Source organism: Dermacentor albipictus, chromosome 7 (genome assembly GCF_038994185.2).
Source record: "Dermacentor albipictus isolate Rhodes 1998 colony chromosome 7, USDA_Dalb.pri_finalv2, whole genome shotgun sequence".
In the NCBI taxonomy this organism is placed as follows: domain Eukaryota; kingdom Metazoa; phylum Arthropoda; class Arachnida; order Ixodida; family Ixodidae; genus Dermacentor; species Dermacentor albipictus.
The window spans coordinates 114,065,230-114,083,181 of record NC_091827.1 but is presented as its reverse complement, the minus strand read 5'-3'; the positions used below and the strand labels follow the sequence as shown (position 1 = coordinate 114,083,181).

At 46.6% G+C, this 17,952-nt stretch overlaps 1 protein-coding gene and 1 long non-coding RNA gene across 5 annotated transcripts in view; one reads left to right on the top strand and one right to left on the bottom strand.

Moving 5' to 3' along the window:
• PolQ (DNA polymerase theta) overlaps positions 1-17,952 on the top strand; it is a 241,147-nt gene that overhangs the window by 145,734 nt on the left and 77,461 nt on the right. For all 4 annotated transcript variants that reach the window (XM_070522614.1, XM_070522613.1, XM_065438973.1 and 1 more), the window contains 2 exons: positions 4,583-6,564; positions 12,128-12,370. In XM_070522614.1, coding sequence (XP_070378715.1) covers positions 4,583-6,564; positions 12,128-12,370 — 2,225 coding nt within the window. The remainder of the gene's footprint in view (positions 1-4,582; positions 6,565-12,127; positions 12,371-17,952) is intronic.
• LOC139048124 (uncharacterized) lies at positions 15,795-17,250 on the bottom strand. The gene is made up of 3 exons (XR_011507548.1): positions 17,213-17,250; positions 16,189-16,263; positions 15,795-16,124 (listed from the first exon to the last, which is right to left on the bottom strand). It is a non-coding gene; the product is annotated as an uncharacterized lncRNA (long non-coding RNA).

Below are 17,952 nucleotides of genomic sequence, written 5' to 3'. Positions count from 1 at the left end.
GAAAAGAAAACCATTAAGAAACCAAACTAAGTGTTGTTGCCTATAGCTTGAAATTTAGCATAGCGAATAGATTCTAAAACTCCCTTTGAAACATTTATGCCTATTGGTTGCAATGTCTTGAACTTATGGATAAGGTATGATTCTCTGTACGTATTTTCTTTCTCGTTCAGAACGGAAAGTTGACTGTTAAATGTAGAGTTTAATTTCATCAAAGTTACGACCTGGTTGGTTGAAATGCTCGGCGGCAGCTTTGGGAAGCTCTTTAGTTGTGTCTGCGCGATGTCCATGTAATCTGACGTTCATAGATTGTCGCGTTTCACCTAGAGATTGTTTCTTACAGAAGGAACATCCAAACATATAAATTGCGTCCGAACTTGCACAAGTGAAATAGATTTGACTTTGTGTGTATAACTATTTGCGGTGCTTCTAATTTTAATGTCACTTTGAAGGTGCTGGCAGGTTTTGCACCTGGGGCGACAACATGCTTTTATTACGGGGGAATGTTGTTGGCTGACTTTCGCGTGCACTAACATGTCTTTAAAGTTCCTGTTGCGGCGATAGGTAACCCATGGTACCTAACACATGTACCAAGGGTACCTTGATACCCTTGGTACATGTTACGAACTGGGCTCTGGAGCATGAATTAAAGCGCTGAGCACCATTGGCTCGCAAGCTGCTCATTGCACTGGAGCGCCGTTGATATGTCCTGCACTGTTTCGTTTCCCTGGTTGCATCGTCGTGTATTCGTGTTTCCTACCTAAGTCCCATTGACTCCCATGTATTATGTCCCCCTTCGATATGCTGCTGTTCTATAATGTTCCTGCATGCAACGTTGTATTTGAACGCCGCGGTAATGTAAATTTAGTCGTGCGGCCAGCCTATCTGTTGCAACAAGTCAATGGCACGTTGCAATATGGCACCGGCACATTGCAGCAAGTGGCCAGGACATTGCAACAAGTGGCTGGGTGTGCACAGCTATATCGGAAGAAAATGTCCACAAAGCATTTTGCGAAATACTACTGGGAACCACGCACATTTTGCCAGATTCTTGCGGCACAGGGCTGTATTTATTTTGGGGCTGGCAAATGTCTTATGCTCATTGCATAATCACCGATTCTCTTTAGTCAGCTTCGCTGCAATAGAGCCATGTTATGCCATGAAGCATACGCAAGATATTGTGTTGAAGCATATCAAGAGTTGAAAGGGACTACTTTCACAGAACACTGTTCGTGTCGCTTAATTATGCGCGCATGCACATGCCATCCTCTATCACAATAAAAGCGCTGAGATATCAACTGTACTGGCAGCCATTAAGAGCTGTTTGTGACATTGCTGTGACGATTTGCTTGTTAAGCTTTTTCCGTGGTACCTTGAAAAACATATCGATGGGGTTCTACTGTGCTAATGAAGTTATATCTCAAATAACATTACATTGTTTTTTTTTCCACAAATACCCAGTAGAACCTTGTTGATAGGATCCTGTTACATGCGATTTCCTGGTGTCAATGTTTGCGATTGAGAACGCAAGAAGTTACTCAGTACAGTCAAGCTCCTTTTTTACTTGTTAATATGTTCTAGGAAGCACAATCTTTCAGCACCAATGTTCAGCACATCGGCCAACTGCGATCGTGTGATACGTCTTCTAGTCGCTAGATCCCATATAATTATGAAAAGCCCCGAGGCACATGTGAGCCCGAACTGTAGTCTCGTGCCTCCCGCAATACTCGCCTGCCCATCTTTCATGAAAACGCCGGTGGACACTCAGTTTCCTATTCTGGTAACAGCAAACCTCTTCCCAGGTCATCGCACGTCGCGTTCACAGCTATTGCTGCCAACCCTACTGCGATAAGCATCTTTGCCTATTGTGTTGACTCGTGTAAGGGCCACACCCCCAACTTGGCAGCCTAAAATTTGGAGAAAAAATATTTTCATCAGAGAAACAATCGCGTTTGGTGCACATTGGCAAATTTATGTGCACTACCCACTTCCACATGCCCCTACTAGACGGTGAGAGCTATGCGTGCAATGCAATGTTACATTCGGGGATCTGGGGTGTACAGTAGTCGTCGGCTGTGCTGGCACCATTTTGACTAAAAGGTTTGGTCCTGTGTAAAGTGCGGCCCTTACACCAGTCTATACGGTATTTGCTTCACAGTGCACCAGACATAGTGCTATTGGCAACGTACCGCAGGCTTTTAATAGGCGATAATGTAAACATGCCGCCGTTGTATGCTGCAGGCAGCACGAAGTGAATGTCGTGTTTTGCTCTGGCAGCATCGTAGGGATTGTATCCTGGCATCGCCTGCCAGCTCGATATCATTTTGGTTTCCCGTCTCCATCTTAAAACTCTACACGATAGGAAAACAACATCCGTCTCGGATCACTCGGGCCCCACCAAATTGTCAACGTCTCATGCTGCAACGATTCGTGCCGGGTGGGCACGTCAAAGCTTCCCACCGATATGCCACGACTGGAGCAGCTGCTGACTGAAGCTGAATTTGAGTAGCGCAAACGTAAGCTTGCAAAAGCCGCAAAAGGGACAATGCACGTCTTAAACCCCAACAATTTCTCGTGCTCCAGCGATTCGTGCAACACTTTGCAGTACGTAAATGTCGACTACAGTTAAGTACGTCAAATTTTTTAGTGACTTTTGATCGTACATTTTCCAAGTCAGTACGTTTTTTCTTACGTTCTTTTCTAAAACGCATGAACGAAGTTCTACTCTGCTTTCTATGGCAACCCTATTGCAAAAACCAGCACCAGTGGGACCCAGTGCGCCGGATTATGGGCCCAGTGCAGCGTGCTGGACGCTGGGGCGCTGGGAAGGCGTGGCGTACTGGGAGGCACTGGCTACTCGTGCGAAAAACAGCTCTAGCGCGTTAAATATGCGGTGCCTGGACACCATATATATTTTTTGAATACAAAAAGCAAGGAAGAGCGCTTTAGTGCAATAAAAAAAAAAAAAATTAATTCCGACAGGGATTCGAACGACCTACCTACAGATCCCAAGCCCATCACTTTACCACTACGCCACGCCATCACATGGAAATTCGCGGATAATTTGCCATGTCAAAGCCGAGAAGCAGTTTGTTTCGCAGAGCTACGTCTCATACAGACATGGTTGATGCGCTATCGCCCAGCAACTAAAACTCACGCCTGTACCAGAAATAAAAAGTGGCTGTCCGTATTCAGCAGTATGCTTGGAAGTGCCACACCATCGATTTTCACTTGCGATTGCTATTTCAACTACCTGCGCCGAGATCGCTCCCCACCGAAGCTTAGGCCTAGCGTATCCGCCGTGTCCATCCTCTGGGAGTGTCTAGGCGCAGGAATCAAGAAATCTAACAAGGATAAATCACTCTATATGTCAGCTTTTGCATCGATGTTCTTAAATAAACATTTTTTTCATGTCTACAGTGCCAGCATAAGAAGCGATGACCGCACATGTTACGCGTCATAAACACAGGTATGTGTGCTATCGTCGAAGGCTCCCAGCACTAGCCCGCGCTTCTCTGATGAAGATCTATGACTAGCCAGGCGTCTTGACTGAAAGGCATCACTGCACTAAGGAAACGGTGCGTATCCTTTGCGTGAAGAACCAGAAATGGCTATCAAAATCGGCAGTAACAGGCCATACACCATCCCGGGTCGGCGGTTCATTTAGGACTTTTCTTCGAAGTTAAAACAGCAATCGCAAGTGAAAATCGATGGTGTGGCACTTCCAAGCATACTGCTGAATACGGACAGCAACTTTTTCTTTCTGGTACAGGCATGAGTTTTAGTTGCTGGGCGATAGCGCATCAACCATGTCTCTACGAGGCGTAGCTCTGCGAAACAAACTGCTTCTCGGCTTCGACATGGCAAATTACCCACGAATTTCCATGTGATGGCGTGGCGTGGTGGTAAAGTGACGGGCTTGGGATGTGTAGGTCGGTCGTTCGAATCCTTGTCAGAGCAATTTTATTTTTAACGTTTTTTTTTTTATTGCACTAAAGCGCTCTTCCTTGTTTTCTGTATTCAAAAAAATATATACGGTGTCCAGGCACCGCATATTTAACGCGCTAGAGCTGTATTTCGCACGAGTAGCCAGTGCCTCCCAGTACGTCGCGCCTTCCCAGCGCCCCAGCGTCCAGCGCGCTGCACTGGGCCCATAATCCGGTGCACTGGGTCCCAGTGGCGCTGGTTTTTGCAATAGGGAAGAAATAATGTTGCTCTAAATTTTCTTGATGTGGAACTGCGTTTAGGCATTGCAGGGTAAAATGATTTAGAGTAATAGCTTTTCTTGGCCCAGTTTCTGTTTCATATCCCAGGAGGTGTGGCTCACTCATTCATCTGCTGAACTGCTGCTCACTGTGCAGCCTGATGCACATATCCTGACGCTCCACCTAAACTGTTCTAGTGTTTTCCTTTATTGTTCTTTTAGTTTTGTTTACTGTTGCACCTGCCATCTTACCTTCTCTCGCTCATTGTGCAATCCTTGGCTAGCCCTAGTACTCGGAACTTTTTGCTTGCCTAAGTGCACAGACCAGGGCAAGCTACTAGATGCTGCACTAACCCACATCTGCCTCACGTTTGGCTGCAGGGGGGAGTCTCGCTGTTGGCAGTTGTCCGTGCATGGCAGAGTGACGACCACGCAGCTGGCCGACATCCTGGTGCGCGAGGCAAGAGCAGTGGTTGAAGGATCCCTGGGTGCGGCTGTGGCTTGGGCTGACAAGGTTGCTGCAGCTAGTGGATCAGCTTTGGTGAAGAATAGCCAAGCAGTCGGCGCAGAGAAGGACAAGGAATTTCAAGAAACAGTGAAACCGAATATCTGTGCAGGTACTCAAATTGGCAATTCGTCGAGCATAAGTCAGGGCAACGGACTACAACAAGACACTACAGAAAATGGTGCAACTGTACGCTCACAGAATTTTAGTCCATCAATTTGCCCAGTTGTGTCGACGTCTCAAGTACACCAAGCTTTCGCATCTCAGCAAGCTACACACACAAGGCAAGGGGATGCAGAGTCACCCAGTGTGCTCTCCCCACCAAAAGAAGCTGCTGTTGACTCTGAGCATAGCACTAAAGGACAGGACAATGCTCTTGACATGGAGGCTTCAATGTCAGTCCCGTGGCCATCTTTACAGCCAGGCGGAACCATTGCCATTCTTGAGTTAGAAGCGCACGATTCAGAAGACGAGGAGCGCCTCACATTAGATAGACTCTTTGGCAGTTTACCCGCCGCATCAATGAGTTCACCGATGGAAGTGAGACAAGCTTCTGCGAACTCACCATTGTTGGCTAGGACTGTCGTTGAGTCAAACCTGGATGACGCCATTTTGTTCTGGGAGAATAACAGCTCACCACTATCTTCATCGACAGTGGACCATGTTAGTAAAGAGGTACGAACACTCCCGGGTACAAATCATCCCCGTGCCGCTTCACCAAAGGATGACGACTGTTATATTCTGAGTGGAAGTCCTATGGCCAATACACAGATGTTGAATGGTGAAAAAGAAAACCTACCGTCATCTTTAAAAAACTGCACACCTTGTAAGGCAACAGACCTCTTCCCGCAAGTTAGAATGTCTAATAAGAATAACGCACAGAAAACTGCTCATGCAAGCCGCAAAACATTGCCACTCACTGCCTTGCCCAACAGCAGAGTGTTGCGATCGCAGACTAGGGGATCTCGTCAGAACCAGGAGCAAATTCAGCACGATTCATCACCATGCCAGAGGGCCCTTTCAGTGACGAGTGACTCCTTCAACTTTGGTGGCAGCTTTTTTCAGGACACTGTTGTTCCGAGGGCAAGTAAGCTCGAGAGCCCACCACCGATGCCGTTGAAGAGCAGACAAGGTGATAGATCATCCAAGTTCACGAGCCAAGCCACTGCTCCTTTTCCCAGGAGAGACTCCTACAGGCTTAGCGAGAGCTTTGTCCTGGACAGCCAAACCATCAAAGCCATGGATGGGGTGACACTCACTGAAGGCATCATAGAGAACGCTGCAGACGATATACGTGACTGCATTGTTGCGAATGGCACTTCAGGTGACGGTCCACTAGGCTCTGCCCATCTGAAGCCACTGCCGACCGACACCAGCTCGATCGAAATTTCTGGAGGCATTTGTTCTCTAGGAAGCTCCACACTGTCAGAGCTCTTTGACTCACCGGGCAATGTTGTCTTGAAGTTGGAGAAAAGCAGCCCCAACAGCGAACGGAGTGGCAGGTCCTCAAAGTCTTCCAAAGGTCGCAAGAGGAGTGCTTCTGAAGGCGAGCTCTTTTCGTCGACGGAAGACAGCAGCGATCACTCGCTGGACTCGCCGGCTGACCGAGTGCGTGAAGAGTTTGCCTGGGAGTACGTCAAGTCTGCGCGGGACTTTATGTGCCAGTGGAAGAAGCAGAAGGAGTTCGCAATGGCCCTGGCTGTGAGGAGCCATATGGAAGTGCAGCCATCTATTGGGCTGACAAGAAGTACGAGGGTCGTTACAAAGCCCTCTGAGAACCCCTTTTTCATTGACGGCAAATGTGCCACTGGTGTTGCTGTCTGCTGGGGGAAGTACCAGGCACATTACTTCCAGTTAGGTTGGTGTCCTTGCTTCACCTTTCTTTCGGGTAGCTTCCTTTTATGAAAAATTGTGTTGTCTCAAGTGCAATGTACTCAAGGATGTGGATATATTTCAGGGAATACAGTTTAGAGACTTCGTAAACTAAACTACATTGAAGCTTGTAGCATATGGCGTGAGTATTCGATAATAATGCAAGGGTGCAGTCGAGGGACCCAAGAAAAAAAACTTAATTATGCACACTAGTATAAGACGATAAGAGTATTGGGCAGATTATTCAGATTTGGCGGCGAGTGTCCCAAATACCGAATTACTAACACATCCAAAACGCAAAATGCTGACCATAAAATATGGTAGAAGGGAGCTTCAACATGCAGAGTGTGGGTTATGTATGCATTTTGCCTTTAGGTGTGGCCTCACGGCAGCGCAAATCTCATCTTTAACTGTGCACGCAATTGTGTACACCAAGACTGCGCACCAACAGCAAAAGCATTGATGGAAGTAATGTGTTTAAAATGCGTGTCATCCATCTTGAAACACTTCTGATTAGAATTGTGCTGCAAACTTGAATAAAATGTGCAAAAGGCTTTAGTAAGACGAGTGGGAAGGTGGATGGCTGGATATATTTGCTCAGTATGAATATGTTGTATGCAGTTGGTTTACTTCTACTATTGTTTTTTGACATTGTATTGCACCAGGCATAATTTTCAAGTGGCTGGATAGGTGCTTTTCAAGCTTGCTAGACATGAAATAGTTGATGTTTTGATATTTATTGTTCCTGTCGTGAATTTTTTCTGGAGTCCACATTCTGTAACCTTGACAAATCTCGCTGAAGAATTGCAAATTCTTCTATTTTGCAGTTGTACGCTTTTTATGATTCTGAAGATGTGGAGTGTGGTAGTTTTAAAGCAACAAAATTAAGGGGTGCTTGAAAGGTTTAAAGGCACATACACAGTAGTGGAAAAACGTACGCGGCGCACCGGCAGCGGCAAAACGCAGCTGCAGCAGAGCGATCACACCAACTGGTGGCGAGCTGCTGTGGCAGTCACATGACAGCATGAAAATCTCACCTCCTCTCTTACTCTGCGTATAGGTGTGAGTTGGCGCGTGCTTTTTTCTTCGTTTGCTGACATATCAGCGCTGTGTTTATGTTCTTCGTCCTTAAGGGGAGTTATGTCTTATGTCAATGATGACGTTGTTGCCACTAATCATAATCATGTTGGTGTGCACCCTTCTGTTGTGCTTTTGCCCCTGTTCGAAAGGCAAGGAGAATGAAGTACTGGGTGTCGCCTCCCCATCCTTGTATTCGGGGTACGTCTTGTCGTACAGAATCTGATATCGCACACTGCCTCCAAAAACCTTTCCATCTGGATGTCTCGGTTTTAGACTGATCATTGTAAAAAATAATCGCAAACCATGGCAATCAAAACAAGTGCGAGCGAGAGCTGACGCGAGGAGACGATAGTACGAAACAAGTGGTTCAGCTGACACCAAATACAAGTATAAATTGAACGATTGGGTGGGTCCGCATGACACCTGTTGACTCCACGCATGTCACTGATGGGGCAGCTCTCATTGGTCTCAGGCATTCGTGGCTCGCCTTCCGCTGCGGGAAGCCACGAAAATCAGTCCGTGGAATGGAAAAGCTGCCCCGAGGCAGCTTTTGCGGCACGTTCTTCCGCTAATGTGTAGGTGCCTTAAGTGTGACTTCACCGTGTCACGGTGCATGCTGCTATAAAGCCACACTATAAGACAAAATTTGTGCTGCCATGAAGTCACACTTAAAGGGACCCTGAAACGATTCTGATGATATTGTACAATTGTTCTGAGTTGTTATGGTACGTCCATCTTATCATTAAGCGACCCTTGTGACAAATTTAAACATTGCACTCCGCGTAAAGTGCGTAATTTATTATAAAGTATTAAAAATGTGCATCGCTATTGATCGCAGTGGTGCTGCTCCCCCGAGTTTTCAGCCGCCCCATCTCAATTGATGCATTTGGCCCAACTGACGTTGCTTGGGTGCGCTATCCCATTGGCTACCCAGGCCACATCATCAATAAATTTGCCAGCTTTATGGTGAACAAATGTTGTTCATTATAGCTAGAATGTTGCTTAATGTTTCAATAAAAGGTAACAGAAACAAAATACACAATGACAATCTATCACATCACTCAAGCACTTTCTGCACATAGCAAGTGTTGTCTGCTTGTGTTACGACATTCCTCATGTTGACGCAAGCTGTGCAGTCAGTGTTGGTCTTAAGCTTTCTTTTTGCAAGCACCATGGATCGTCCTTGTTATGTTGTGGGCTTCAAATCTAGCAATCATCAATAGATTGAGCTGCAACGTTGTGTCCCTGTGCAAGGCAGCATGCAAGAAGAGTGGCTGCAGCCCATCGGGCTGTTGGTATCCAGTCGGCACCAACATCTATGCGTTTGTGGCCGACACTTCATGCCAAAGGATTACTACCACAATAGATTTTAGCGTGTCTGGTATTTGGGTAAACGCAAGCGCTAGTGGACTTGGCATTTTACCAGATGTGCGGAGGCGCAAATGGGAATGGCCTGCACGGTACAGCCACCTGGTGGCACAGAGCTCAACCAAACAGAGCTGTTATGGCAGTAACTATGTGTATTCTACTTTGCTGCTAGTGTAAATTTTCAGCATTAGCGTGATTGTGAAAACGTTCTCTTTTTAACAGTTTAAAATGCTACACTTAGTTGCAGCAATATTAGCTCTGCGTTTGGCTGGTTAAGCTCTGTGCCGCCATGTGGCTGGACCGCGCAGGCCAATCAGGCCACTCACGTTTACACTAAATCCACTCCTTGATAGCGATAGCAGTATGGAGGGGATTTAGTTTATGCCTCCAGCCATCCGTCAAAACACCCAGCTCGCCTGTGTTTACCGAAATACGAGACACACTCGTCGCTGCGACAGAACGCTTCCAACACACGCTGCTTGGATAGCTGGGGATCGATGACCAGGCGGCTAGTGGAGAGGTTGGAGAGGCTTTGCGTGCTGGCTCCAAGACAAGTGGAAGTAGATGTCACGACGTCACATCATGATGCAGAGCCAGTGAAGACGGACCTTAACCTCGACCACTCGGCTAACGAGTTGAGGAGAAAAAGCATGTCTAGGGAAGAGGGTAACTTGTCATCCGAAGCTCTCTTAATATGAGATGCTTCAACTTATATGTGGCGTGAATGTTTTGCTGTAGCTGAACACTACGAGTCTACAAAATTTGTCCGAACTGTTTCAGGGACCTTATTTAAAGGCAAAACTCGTGCTGAAGGCGGGAGATGACTTCGAGGCTAAGGATTCTAGGGAAAAAACTTCCCCTTATATTAAAATGAATTTAGTAAGTTTTCATTCATGCATGAATGGCAGTGAAAGTTCTGCCCATGTTTGAAATATATATGTGATGACTTCTTTGCTGTTTGCCACATTTAACTTTTGCAAAGTAACTCTAGAAAATTTGTCCATTCGTAATAATTTTGCCTTCCAAGAAAACTTATGCCAGTAGAGTTTGCATGATGTGGTGGCAGTGCTGCCACTTCGTGACATCATGCTTCAATGTGTCTCATTAGAAGGACATTATATTTCATATTCTCGTTGTGCATGGCTTTGTAGTTTCCTTAAAGGGATAGTGAATAAAAAATTTGTCGCTGAGACTTCTGTCTCCAGTGATAGCTGTCGCACCGAGAGTGACCAAAACAACACTTTCTGAGGAGAAGTGAGTGAAAAGTAATTATTTTAGTGAATATTTCTCAAATCACAGCACCTACCGGCCTCCTCCGAAAGCTCCGGCAAAACCGGATATGACGTCGCGCTTACCCACCTCGAGGCCCATTGCGAGCGATCCTCCACACTGAGTGCGCGAAGGGGCGAGTTGACGTTTGCAGCAACGCGCTTTCTTTGTTCATCTATCCTATTCACACCGCTTCCTCGTGTGAGCTGTTCGAAAACCTCGTCTTTCATCTCGTGGATTTGTGGTTTGATGTGTGGAGCAGCCATGTCAATGTTGCAGAATGCCGAGGGTCTGCTGTGCGCATGTGAAAACGGCAGGCAGCGTTAGTCTTTTTCTCGTGTACCTCTCATGAATGCTTCTCCCGTGAACCGCTGGCTTGTTCACGCTGTAGTTTTGTGCACAGGTGCCGTTTGACCGTAATTTGTCGTTTGTATGATGTTCTGAGCCAGTTGTTTGGCCAATTTTGCCAGAATGAATCGAAATCCGCATCGTCTGAAGCGACGGCTGACGGAAAAAAATTCACCGACATGAGACTTGTGGCGCCATCTCGTTTGCACCAAGGGGAGGAGTGCTCGGCTGCGATGAAACAACGGGACGCTGAAACCGCTGTGCATGTAGTCATTCACTCCGTGAATAACAAGACGCTCCCTGCTTACAGAGGCGCATTTCAGTCACTGCACATGCCTGGCTTCAATCCTCACCCATTGCTTCATCGCATCTATTCTCAATAACAGCTACTTGTGCACATGAAGCACCTGCCACACGAGAGTCGGCAGCCGACTGTTATGCTCACGCCGCTGGCCACACCTGTGCCGCTGGCATAGATATAGGGAGGTCTACACAAGTCAATATCTTCAACAATTTCTACATTGTTTTTTTTTTTTGTGCAGTGTGTACCCACAGCACCTGTATTGTGCATTGGTAGCTTTCATGTTTTATGTGCTAGCAGCTACCCATAACATATACAACCAAGTGGGCGGAGCAAGCCGCTTTGCGCAGAACGCTGAGTAATTTTTTTACGTCGCCTGACATTGCATAGCCTGAGGCCTAAGCGTCCTCGCTCTGTTGAAACCAAACATGGCAAAGCGTTTGCGTGAGTGAATCACGCTGGGCACACCGCCATGGATGCAACACTGTCAATGAGGCGTGCGCCTGTTGTCTCGCTAACTCATTCGTGACAGGTGCGAGTTTGCAATCCGAGCCGCAGGAACCGCGTTTATATCTGGTTTCCACTTATGATGCCGCCCCTGATCTCTCGAGGCGAACACGTGTACATGGAATGCACAGTGTAAACACCACTTTGCTGGTCCAGACTCCCTCGGCACCGCGGAGGGGGACTGCTGCAGCGGGTCGTGAATTTCGCTTGACGACACAGATGGATCGTAGGCATACGCCTTTGTCGTTCGTGGTCGTTCAGTAGGCCGCTCATCCAAGTCGAAGTCATAATCTCTGCTCATGCTATCACTCTCACTAGAACTTTGCATTTTGCACTGCGCAGCATGAGGAAAACAAAACTGTGCAGCCAGTCAGTTCGCTCCGCGGGTGCTGAGGGTAGGTGTGACATCAGATAAGCCGGCTTGTTGTTGGGAGTGCTTTGCGAGTGACGCGGTGGCCGCTCATAGAGCGTCAAAAATAAAGCCATCCGCTCAAAAGTAACCGAATAATGACTATATACTATAGCAATCGTGTCTTAGGAATGCAATTATGGGGCTTTCTCTATATTCTTCGATTTTTATTCTGTATCCCTTTAAGTAAGGAGGATGAAGCAGCTAATGGTCATTGCCGAAATTTCTTTCATGGCTGTATTTGCTGAAAGGACCTTTGCTATGCAGATGGGGTGGCACCCGCACAGATAGACCAGCTGTCGCATCTCCTGGCAGCTGCCAAGCGAGTGGTTGTGCCAGATGTCTTGGAGACCCTGCGTTTTCTGGCCAGGCCCTGCGGCCTTGACCCGTCGAGACTCTGCTGGGAGGAGCCCCGACTGGCCAACTGGCTCCTGGACCCCAACCAGGGCGAGGCTACATTTGCCAGCATGGTGGACCAGTGGGCACCTCACCTTCAACCACTGTTGGAAGGTGAGAAAGGCCACTACGAGGAGCTGCAACAAATCGCTACAGTAAACACTCGTTAATTCGGATCTCGCAGGACCGGGAAATATTTCCGAATTATCCAAGTGCCGAATGAACGAATGAACGAGAAAAACAACATTAAAATCAAGTTGGAGAAGCATACCTTTATTTACTGAAGTATATTGCAATAGTCGTCTGCTTTTTTGCACAGATTCCGGCTGACATCGCAATTTTTCTTAACTCTTCCAAGTGGCCAACAGCCTGCAAACTGTCGGAAGTGCTCAGGCACACGTCCTCCAATATCAAAAGCGCCTCCATGACTTCTTGCGAGGTGCGATGAGGTCGCGACTGCACCTCCTCGCATGACTCTTCGTCTGAATCATGGTCTTCCAGGGCGCCCGTGACATCATTAATAATTTCTTCATCGGTCAGGAGACTAGTCGTGGCGACACAATCGTCAATCACGACGTAGTCCTGAAGGGTCACATCTGTGGGAAAGACAGCATCGAAGGTCGGGCAGCCATCATCGGTGGACTCGGCTGACACCTCGTCGGCTACTGCCGCATGCTTGAGCCTCATAAAACCACTGTGCCAGAAACAGTTGGCGATGACTTGCGAAGGTGTGTTTCTCTACACGTGGGCGATGATGTGCACTGCACTGAGTAAGTCCACTTCATACAGCTTTCCAACTTCTGAGCATAAGATCATTATCTGTAGAAGGTGCTTTCGGTACTTCGACTTCACGTAGTGAATGATACCTAGGTCCATCAGCTGAAGGGCGCATGTAGTGTTGGGCGGCAAAAAAACTACCTTGGCGCTCTTCAGTTCGACTGTACAGTTATCTGCACTGCAGTTGTCAACAACCATAATTATGTTACGGCCCTTAGACGTGAAGTGCCGGTCTAACTGCTACAGCCAGCTTCGAAAAATGTCGGAGGTCATCCAAGCCTTCCTGTTCACTCTGTACTCGACAGGAAGGCTTTTGATGTTTTTAAAACCATGTGGCTTATGTGCCTTCCCGATGATAACAAGTGGCAAGCGCTCCGTGCCAGTCATATTGGCGGCAAGAAGCACAGTTGTCCTTTGCTTGCACTTCTTGCCACCAATGCACGGGTCCCCTTGAAAGTCACCGTCTTGTCAGGCAGAGCTCCGAAGAATAGAGCAGTTTTGTCTGCATTGAACACGTCACTTGGTTCATATGCGGCGATGTGCTCAAGCAGCTTCACATTTTTCTACTGGGTGGTCACGCTTTTGTCAACGCTGGCCTTTTCGCTGCACACACTTCTGAAGACGAGTTCATGTCTCTCCCAAAACCTCGCAAACCACCCTTCTGAAGCTCTGAATGATTCAGCGTTCATCACTGCAGCATTCTTCTCACCTTGTGCCATGATGAGAGGTCTGCTCAAAGGCAGATGCGTGTTGCAACAGTCAGTAACCCACTGGAGTAAAGCTTCTTCGAGCTGGGGATGAGCTGCGGTTCGCAACCGCTTTCTTGATGCATGAAACTTCTCGCTTTCAAAGGCTTGAAGAATCTGTTGTTAATTTTTCACGTACATTCCCAACGTGCTCCGCTTCACGTTGTACTTGGTCATAACGTGCTGTCGCGATTCATCCTTCTTCAAAGCCTGCAAAATTTCCACCTTAGTCGCCAAGTTCTTGGCTTCGTACTTCTGCCGCTTTGCCGGCGTTGCCATCACTGTAGCGCATGATTGTGGTGGCATGCAAAACACGGTCACAATGAAAAAAGAAAACTACGCAAGAAGAGATGATGCCAACTTGACAACACAAGGGAAAAATGGCATCGATGTTGCAGTGGAGCTAAGAAAAACACAGACGTTCCATGATGCTGCGTTCGCCCCCACCATAGAGTTACTATACTGACTCTAGAGGACAAGCTACCCATAGGGCCCATGCATTAAAATCGGGAACCTCAAGAGCGCCGCCATGTTGCTACGCGCCGAGGTTGCCAGCTCCTGAGACGCTTGCAAGACTTGGTGACAGTAGTCAGTTTTAACATAGAGAAAGGAATATACATTATTCTATTCCTTTCTCTATGGTTTTAATCCGGCAACAGTAGCAGCGTAGCAGCATGGCGTTGTGATGTGTGCGTGCAGCCGTGTGTTTGGGCTTCATAAGTCGGTTCTTTATTCTATGTTGCGGGATGGTGTGGGTGTGGTCCATGTTGGCCGTAGAGCTGGCAGTTATGCAACCGAGGGATGATCCTGTTCAAGCTTCTGGCGGTATGCGGTTTTCAGCGGTCACGCCTGTTGCAGGAGTGTCACTCGACGACGTTACGAGCTCGAAGCTGTGGTCAGATTCCTCGTTGGCGTTCCGTAATTATCTTCGCGCGGGCGCGGTACGTTGCAAAAGCCGCTTTCGCGATCTATCGTCGTGACGATAGATCGGGTTTTTTATTATTATAAGTAATGATCCAGCTGTAGGGCACATGTAACCGACAAACGGAAGTCTCAGGAGAGCACCTGAGATGGTAGTAGAGCAGGCGGCGCAGGAACTCCAGGGCACCCGAGGGACAGTGGGGGGATCAAAGCTCGAAGCAGAACGGTACGTAGGTTGGGGCCGCCGAGGCAGGTGTGTGCCAGGGAGCGTTCGCACGGACAGCTCCCCTGGCACGCGCAGCCGTGCCTCGCAAGGTCGAGATACTTTAAAGGCACCTGCGCCCATGGTCTTTCTTTTGCCTCGGCGCAGTGAGCACGATTAACGAGAATAATGTGGAGGGCATCCGGTGCAGTCGCGAATGCATCATGACAAATGTAGCTCGCGTCGCCTGGCGTCTGTAGTAATATCAGAGTTGGTTGTATGAACTTTATACATAATACGTTTTGTTACGGTACCTCAACGGAATGGGTCTAGAGGATGGTGTTGGTACATTTTTTCGTACCGCCCTAATCCTATACCCCCACTACAAACACACACATACCCCCCTTTTTTTATGTATACATACAATTCCTTGCCATGACGGATCATAGCCTCCTTTATTTTTGAAAAATAGAGGAGGCTATGGACCGATTGACCAGTTCAAGTTGTCAACTTGTCAGTAACTGTCGTAGGAATCACTGTAATAAACATAATTCCACGATCGGATTGTTTACTTTCATTTTTTGTTGTAACACTGAGGACTACATAGAACTTTATTTTGTATATGTGAGAGAAGTATGTGGATATCACGAGCTTAAGCCAATGTGCGATACACAGACAAAGCAGCTGCTACAACATGAACTGCATTGAGGGCCACACAACACATACGTAATTAAAGGTGCAAAATATAGGGGGAAGCTTCAAAATACACTCTGTAGCACTGCAAAGTATAACATACATTGTATGTGTACAACAAATGTTCAAAAATACAATGCATCAATGTACCATTTGCCTTCAAGTTTATTATGAAGTTCAAGTTCACTCAAGTTTATTATGAGCATATGTACAACAGGGATCAACTAACACACCCGCAGTCGAGGTGGCTGTTCGAGGTGTGCTGGCTGCCTCAGTGTAAGAAAAAGAAATTGGGTAAATGTCGACACCAGTGCCACTGCTTCTTGCCTCTGACCTGCACGTGCCTCTGCGGCATCTTTGTGCACAAGTGTGCTGGCGTGGTGAGGCGTAGGAGTCATCCGAGAGAAAGAGTATTGTTTACATGGAGGAGTGGCTGTTCACATTGCCTGTCACTTTCCCTCAAATGTTTCCTTGGCGACTAGGGTGACACACCCGCTGTCAAGGTGGCTGTTCGAGGTGTGCTGGCTGCCTAAACGAAATAAAAAGAAATTAGATGAATGTCGATACCAGTGCTATTGCTTATTGCCTCTTACCTGCATTTGCCTCCACGGCCTCTTGGTTTGCGGAGTCTGTATGAGGGAGCTGCTGTGGCTAGGCGTAGGCATTGTCTAAGCAAAAAGAAAAGGCCATTTAAATGGGGAATTATGGAAATAAATGTAGTTATGTCTGCTTCTTGCACTCTTCTTGCCTAAAAGTTTTCAAACATAGTGTCCAGAACACACCAGCACTTTGACTGCTTCTGCTTTTTACCTGCAGGTGTTGTTGCGAGATCCTTAGTATGGCTGCGTGCAGCATTGTAACACTTGGTGGAGGCATTTGAAGTGGTAGCCAAAAATATAAAGAATCATCCTTGTCTGCACGAATGCTTTCAATTTCTAAATGCAGTGGTAACTATCACTATTGGTGCAAGGCCCCCCCACATCTATGCGGCAAGTGCCATAGCTCGAAACTGAATTGTTCCTTTATGTTTCACAAGGCATCTGATATGTCCACATTAGATGTGATGTGTTTGTTTTTATTTATCCCAGTGTGGAGAGAGCATCATTAAATGGCTGAAGTACTATAGCGCCAAACAGACGACACAAGAAGAGACACGGACGAGCGCTTATGTCCGTGTCTCTTCTTTTTGTGTCGTCTGTTTGGCGCTATAGTACTTCAGTAATATGCACCAACTAGCCCAACAAAAAGTTCTGCTGAAATATCATTAAATGTTTTGTTTATTTTTGCGTGTCTTGTTTTTTGGTTTATTTCTGAATTTATCATGATGCTAAAGTGACTTATGTAATGGCAATCAGCTTTTGTTTTGCAGAAAAACAATGCATTTCCTGACCCATTGTTTGACATCCCCTCACTCGCATAATTTTGCAGAGTATTCTACCTATATTGACTTGCTTGACCTCCACTAAAGGGTCTTGCATTTTTAAATACGAATCTTTCCTTAAAATCATTCGACACTTCTCATAATTTCTGTACCTTGGGCTTCTGATACTCTGCATTCACTATTTTTGCTTGTTTCTGACTAGAAATGTCTTCTTTAATTTAGAGCTTAAATTTTACATTTGGAACACACGGAAGGGCTTGCCATTGCATGTCTGCATAAAAGGGAAACATGTTTCATTAAACATTTGCAAAATCCCATTGAAGATTGATGAATGCAGCTTGCAGTGTGATATGACTGAATGAGCCATAAAAGTAACTCATCTCACTTGGTAAATGAAAGCACATATTAGTGTGATGCACAAGATACGTTACACTAACGTGGTGGGTTCTCTTGCTTATAAAGCAAAATAATCGGTGCGCGAGAAAAAAATTATTTTTGCATAACCCTTGTACACACTGACTTAAGGAAAATGAGCTGGAGCTGTCCACATGTCCACATTTTACCTGCGAGTATGGTCAACAAAAATGTGTCCCAGCTGCTTAGTGGTATTCCGGATTATGTCAGTATTGCATATGTGCCTGTTGTCGAAAATAATTGAATTTTGAAAGTGCTCGCAGGGATCTGATGTGCATATCTGCAGTTTATGGGTACATGTAAAAGACTCAGCATCAAGTGCAAGTGAACGGTCCCACAGGCCCGAAGTCGATCATGCAAATAGATTCGCTGCACAAATTTGTGACCAGAAAAGATATGCCACATGAAATGGCATGCAAGGAAGTGTTGAAAATATTGCACAGTTAATAAAACGCCTAAGCTATTAATATGTGGCTTGATGCACTCGTTATGCAAAACGGAGGTGAGGCGTGCAGACAGGAAACAAGAGTAGAGTATTTACAAGCAAACAACACGCGCGCCG